The following is a 6,916-nucleotide window of genomic DNA, read 5'->3' on the forward strand; positions in this document are numbered from 1 at the left end:
GTTTTAAGAAATCATCTTATGGGATAATGGCCATTTTGTTGTCATAAAAATCCTTTATTTAGCTCTCTCCACAAATAAGCTCGCAGCAGGAAAAAGGACAGTGGTTAGAGTAATTTGAGGGATAAGTAAACAGAAGGAATGGCCAGGAGCATAGTGTCATCTGGCAGAGAGCTTATTTCCTGAATCCTGTGGATCTGGTTAAAACCCAACAGAGATGCCAATATGCTTCTCCTCAGTAAATGCTACCAGTCTCCACACCACCAGGCCCAACGAGGCTTGTGTACAGTATTTTATCCAAGCAGTCCTTTGTGTAGCTGCACAGTGCCTGCAATGACCTGAGTCAGTCATGCAAAGAGATTTTCTTATGCTTACACCAGTGTTTTCTTTCAGTTTCCATTTTCTGATGTTCCTGACCCACGCTTTGTTGCTGTTGTTGCTCAATGATATAAGCAGAATGATGGAAGAGGCACTTTATGCTCTTCTTAGATAAGATCTTGAGCAGCAGAGAGTGGTTTAAAAAGCACGTCTAAAAATTCCTAGGTTGGATTTCTTTGCAAGAGTGCTGTCATGTGTGCACCTGGGATACCTGTCTCTTCAGAAGGGTGGGATGAAGTGAGGTCTGTTGATTCCGAAGAGGGAACAGTCGAGTCCCGACGAGCAGGTGCTGGTAAGCAACAGATAATGAGTTTGGGGGATAGTAATCTCACTTCATTTTTTTCCAGTTGGGCAAAAATCTATATTTAACACTTCCTCTGTATTTACTTTTCCGGTCTAAATATTCCCATTCTCTGTGTGTTAGGTTTGGAGTAATTTTGTTCCAGTTTCTTAACAGGGCGGAGTTTCTTACCAACTTCATCTGTTTCACTGAAGTGAGATTATAGGGTTTACAGTATAGCCCTAAAAATTATAAAATAATCATATTTATGGTGTGTGTGTGTGTGTGTGTGTGTGTGTGTGTGTGTGTAAAAGCCCAGCTGAGATAATTTAAAGATTAGGGAGTCAATGTTCTGTGAAAAAAAAAAAAATAGCAAGTTGCTTAATTGTGTATGAGTATTTTTGGTAGTAAATGTGTTCCATGCTTTACTATCTCATGCTAAACCTAAGAATGAGAAATACATGATAAATTAGAGTCATCATTAGTGAAAAATTAATCCCAAAATAGGAAATTTCTGTCACTTTGTCAAAATAATGGCTCTTGGATCCTCATGAAAGAGCTGAAACCTTTCTATAAACACAGGCCTTGACCTAGACCACAATACTTCAAGGTCAAATGGTATATTTGAAGCAAGCTCAAAATTGCAGATGATGTTAGGTTTTATGTGTTTCTTCCCAAGGGAAATCAGTCTGCTGGCCATTGGAGTGGCTGTGGGGTCACAGCTAAGTGTGAAGACTGTAAAGTATATAGTCCTGCAGAGAGGTACACGTGCCTCAAAATGGACAGAGTGGTAGAAATATTTTAAATAAGTAAATATTACTAACATAAATTTCTGAATTAACAAAATGAGATAGAAGGATTTTTCCAACTTAAATGTGGACAGTTGTTACCATGCATGGGATCTCAGATTATGTGGTACCTGGAAATTAGTGAAAGGAAATTTTAGAATAAGATCACCATTAAACAAACAAACAAACAAAAACTATTGCTGTCGAATCGATTCCAACTCATAGCAACCCTATAGGACAGAGTAGAGCTGCCACATAGGGTTTCCAAGGAGCAGCTGAGGGATTCGAACTGCCGATGTTTTGGTTAACAGCCAAGCTCTTAACCACTGTACCACCAGGGTTCGAGATCACCATTAGCTTCTTTTAATATTGATTGTCTATTTTATTTTGTGATTTTTGAAAGTTGTACATGCCATTTCAGAGACCTTATTTAGTTTATCAAGTTATTTTCTGCTAGAAATACAATTTGTTACCATTTGATAAATTCCCTTATCTATAGGAAATTTAGGGAACTCAATTTAACTGTACCAAATGACATAAATTCTTGAAATATTATGAAGGGTAGATATTATATAAGTAGCACTTAAAATGATTTTAGAATTTGAAATAAGACTGTCCTGTTGCCACCAGGTCGATTACAACTCAGCGACCCTATATGTAGAACAAAGTAGAACTGCCCCATAGGGTTTCTCAAGAGCGGCTGGTGATTCGAACTGAAGATCTTTTGGTTAACAGCAGAGCTCTTAACCACTGTGCCACCAGGCTTAGCAGATAATAAACAAGAAAAAAAGAAATAGAGGAAGATAAATAAAAAAAAGAAAGATCTCAAAACTCAGGCACAATAATAGCCACATGTATTAAAATGTTTTAATTCAATTGACCTGAACCTACGTAGGTCTGTCAGATTCATAGATTCTTAAATTTCAACCACAGAAAATTATATGATGCCAATTTCAACTAAGGGAAATGAGTAAATTGGTTATTGAAAGTTTTGACTCTCCTTCTATCGGTTCTCTTGAGTGTACTTACTGGGCCAGCAGGTCTGTCTCTAGGCCATGGCGTTTTGTCTTCTCTATGACAGTGGAACAGTGAAAGAAACTGAAGTTTAGCAAGCGTAAGACTTCAGCCTCATTAACTGCACTACTAAATTCTCACTGGCTCCAAATGTGGGAAATAGAGGTATATGATTGTTAAGTCCCTCCTGCACTACCATAGTTTTCTACACGAGCAGATCACTAGCACTCTGACAAAAAGTGGCCCAACTTTGTGATAATCCACCAAATACTTAGAGTAGCTCCTAACTGCCATTTAATGAAAAGCTCATGCATGGGCTTTCAGGTCAGACAGAGCCAAGTTCAAATCCCAATTCTGCTACATTTCAACTGTGTCACCTTGAGCAAGCTAATTAGCATGTAATATGAGATAACTAATATTGATTTTTGTGATATGCCTGTGAGAAATAAATGAATTCAATAAAGTTAATACACTTAGTACACTATTTGGCACACAACAAGCATTCAGTTAATGTTTATTTCTCTTTCTCTTCCCCCACCAACAATTTAGCAAGTTTTTGAGTCAAGTGAGTTTAAACCATATTTGAAAGTTTGGGGAAAAAAGAAAATAAGGATTCTAAACAGACACTAAAAATCTTTCAAGAAGGGAAAAGATGTTCAAATTAGTCAATTTGTTTGAGGCAGTTTTGCAGTTTATTTGGTGGTGATGAGACGATCTATGGTTAGTAATAATTTTCTTTCCTTATCAGATAATTACTTTTAACCGAATACATATAATTTAACTATACATAGTGCGTTCAGTTTAAATGAAAGATGGTTCTTATTTCCTCCTTCATCATCAGTAGACCATTTAATTTTCTACAGCTAACTAGAAGCAGTCTGAATTTACTTTTCAGTAACTATTCTCTATCAGATTACAGGAGTGTATTATTGCTCATGAATATTTCTGGAAACAGAATGGTGCACCCATGATAAAAATGAAATTGGGAAGTAACAATTTTAAATCAACTAATTTTGTTGTTGCTATTGCTGTTGTTCTGTACAGAGGATATGGGCGGGTGACTTAATGAGAGAATAATCATTCTATATCTCAGTGAGAAAAATCTGTTGGACTGTGAATTATGTCTCTACAGTCATCAAAGAGCTGCATCTTTAAAAATATTAGAAATATGAGTCTTCTCTCTCCTACCCCCAAACTCCCTGGCAAAGCCTATTTTGTATTGTCCTTTTGTCCCCTGGAGATGAGCCACCATTAGCACTAGGCTCAACTCACCGGAACAGCCTGAAGAAGCATTTTTGCCCATGTACCCAGCAACCGCTCCTGCACCCCTGGTTAGTGCTTCCTGATGCCAGTTGTTGTCGCTGGGCTGAGTGAGATTTCTCGGTTAGGGAGACTGCAGAGGAGAGGATCTGTTACACAGGGCTTGGCAGGACCATTGCCAGCGATTGATAATGGGACTGTATCATTTCAGGTGAGTTTGCTGTGGTCCACAAGTTGGCAAGGGTCTGATTGACTTTGTCATCTTAGCCCATGTATATCTCAGTGAAGTGTCACTGGGTGAATGACAGGAGGAACCCCCAGAACATCTGCCTGAGTCTTTTCTAGCTTTAAGGGACTACAGCATTCCGTCCTCCCTGCCTGCAGGAGGGTAGCAGCTTCTGTGCCTTGTTTCAGGAAATGGTTAATTGTGAGCCTACCAGAGCTTTGGTGTTTGCTACACTGGAAACCTCTTTAGTGTAGCACAGAGCATTGTAGATTAATGCGGTAATCAATGAGAATCTGTACACTGCAGAGATCTGTTTTGATGACAGCAGCACTTATGGCCTTGTTTAGTGTCATTGTTGTATAATGTTGGACACTGCAGGCTTTTTTGGTTTTGATTTAGAATGCAAAGACCAGAGGGACTTTTTCTTTAAAATTTCTTTTCCATTTTTGTGGATTTTTTATTGTGTTGTGAATTTGCTACCATTGCTAGCTGTAATTTAGTGATTTGATGCCAGTAGCATTTATTTAACCACTTTGATGCTGCTGTTATGTTTGCTGGGTTTCTGCAGTTTCTACTACTTCATACATTGCACTCAGGAACAGGTAAACTAAACTACAGTACTAATTTTATGGATAAATGTAAAATTAATGGGATAGATTGTTTAATTATGTAAAAGAGTAAGATATCCGAATGCTTCGTTTAGATTCTAACTATCAGTAGAGAATAAGGAATATTTTGCTTTGAACATGGAAATTACAAAGCTATATTGTCATTTTTTAATGCAGTGGTGAATGTCTAGTTGCATTTTATGAAATTTTCAGGTTGTAAATGTATAGTTAAAATACATGTTGAATTATTTACATTTCAGTATTATATTTAACTCAACCTGATATTATTTAATCAGTTCAGAAAGTATATATTTTCCTTTTTTGATTGAGTAAAGACAGTTTATTTTTCCTGTTTACTGAATTTCGCTAACATTAGAAGGTTTCAGAGCTTAATCTTACTACAAATAGAAAGATATAAGTTTATAGAGACTGTTATTTTGAAGTGTTTAAACAAAGGTTGCTGAGGCTTAGTTTCTCCTAATTCACAGTCTTGATTATAGAGCACATCCATAGAAATGCCTATGTTTTTGTGTGATGTTAAACAGTGAACTAAAGGGGAACCTGTAACATAAGGGGAAAAGAGGGCCCAGATAGAATGAAGGAAAGGAAAATGTAGTTTGTTGGTCAGGTATTTGGATGTGTGACCTTGGGCTAAAAGAATAACTAACCCCTTTTGGCTTTTGTTTCTATTCTGCCAATTTGTAAAAAAAAGATTCTCCTGCTATTCTTGGCGGGAATGGCATAACATTTTTCAGGTGCTCAAGATAGTCTGATGTTGATTTCTGAGTAGAAAAAGACACTATTATTAAATTTTAAAAGGTACACAGTTTTCTTAATAAAAGGGAATTTAGAGCTCTCTGCCCCCCTCCCCCCCACTTTTCTTTGCAGTGTTTTAGCAGCTGAAGCCTTTAGTAAGAGAGATTATGGTTCTTTTAAATTAAATTGGTAAATCTCTTGGCTCCATTGTAAATATCTTGCCAAATAGGAATTGAGCAAGTTTTAGGTGTCCTGAGGGCGCCATGCATTTAGACTGCACTCCTTGGTAGGGGAAGATGCATCACATGTTACGCTGCGGCCTGATAAGGGCTTGGATGCATAGCGGAGGCTGGTGCTCTCTGAAAGCCTGCCAGGGACATGAGCTCTCCTCACTGCTCCCTGGTTCCCTCTCAGTTACAGCAGGTACTGCTGAGGGCAGCTGAGGGAGGCTCCTGCCTTACTCTTCTCAACAAATGACTTTCAAGAGGTCCACTTTCTGCAGAGGGTACGCTCAATGTCCAAAGAATCAGAGGCAATTGGAAAAGAAGCAACCACCTCCCACTTGCAAAAGTATGAATCAGATTGCTGCCTGTCAAGTGCTAATTAACATTCATGAGTCTAGTCTATTAAATATGCTCTTTAGTGAAAATAAAAGGATTTTATTGTAAATTTAGTTGTATGCTTACAGAGTGGCTAATAATTGATATTTGATAAAGATCATGAATCTTCTGTTCATGGTCACATTTATTTGGGTCTTCTTAATGATGGTCACCCACCATTATTAGAGGAAGGCTGAGGCAATGATGATTCATGTTCCCACATACATGCACTTGAGAAATGAAAGAAAAGCAATGTGATTAATTTCTGTAGCTAGCTCCAAGGAATCAGTGTGTTTGATTTATAGTCTCCACAAATATATTTGTGAGGGCAATAATTTTTTTAGTAAAGTGATTCTCCATCATATAGAAAGTTATCCACTCAGACCTCTTCCAACTTTCTGATTTTATGTGGTGCTGTTAATTATTAGTGCATGGTTAGAAAACTCTTCAGTTGAAAGGAGATATTTTCATTTTGAAGTATTGCTTATGAATATTCCTGTGGAGAATTCTGTTAGAGAAATATGGAAGTAGCTTGGAAAACAAAAACAAAATTAATCTCAGTGAGCAGCAAGCATATATTCTTGCTTTTACTTCTCCAGATAAACCAGGGACATGTTTAATAAATAAAATAAATCCTTTCTGTTCTTTTCAATTTTCTAAGGCCAAGGAGATTTGGAAGAAGTATCGTAATTTATAAAGGCAGAATTAGTAATTATTTTATAACATACTATTGATAGTCAAACAGAGTTTTACAATACTTAATAGCATGCCTGTTAATTGTAGGCTAGTGAAATGAGTTTAGATTTTGGATAGACTGGTTCAAGTAGGCCATCATTTGTCTTTAAGAAGGGAATTGACATAATCATAAAATGTGTGAGTTGGTCAATTGGTTGCAGAAATGTAAACAACTAGTTTGTTAATCTTCTGGATTTCTGATTGCTGTCTCTCTATGGATTCTTACAGCCTGTTAAATTTGTCATTATGCTCTTCTCTAATCTTTTTAATTTCCT

The 6,916-nt window shown here is 37.1% G+C and overlaps 1 protein-coding gene across 41 annotated transcripts in view; it reads left to right on the top strand.

Moving 5' to 3' along the window:
* RIMS1 (regulating synaptic membrane exocytosis 1) overlaps positions 1-6,916 on the top strand; it is a 504,415-nt gene that overhangs the window by 300,799 nt on the left and 196,700 nt on the right. For 33 of the 41 annotated variants that reach the window (XM_004381368.1, XM_023735893.1, XM_023735890.1 and 30 more), the window contains exon 1: positions 288-667. The exons of 1 other annotated variant lie outside the window; for it this stretch is intronic. In XM_004381368.1, coding sequence (XP_004381425.1) covers positions 568-667 — 100 coding nt within the window. In that variant the 5' untranslated portion in view covers positions 288-567. Of the gene's footprint in view, positions 1-234; positions 668-3,731; positions 3,929-4,170; positions 4,546-6,916 lie in introns of those variants that run through there. 7 more of the 41 variants (XM_004381367.2, XM_023735921.1, XM_023735926.1 and 4 more) reach the window with 3 other exon arrangements.

Source organism: Trichechus manatus, unplaced genomic scaffold (assembly GCF_000243295.1).
Source record: "Trichechus manatus latirostris isolate Lorelei unplaced genomic scaffold, TriManLat1.0 scaffold00083, whole genome shotgun sequence".
NCBI classification, from domain to species: Eukaryota; Metazoa; Chordata; class Mammalia; order Sirenia; family Trichechidae; genus Trichechus; species Trichechus manatus.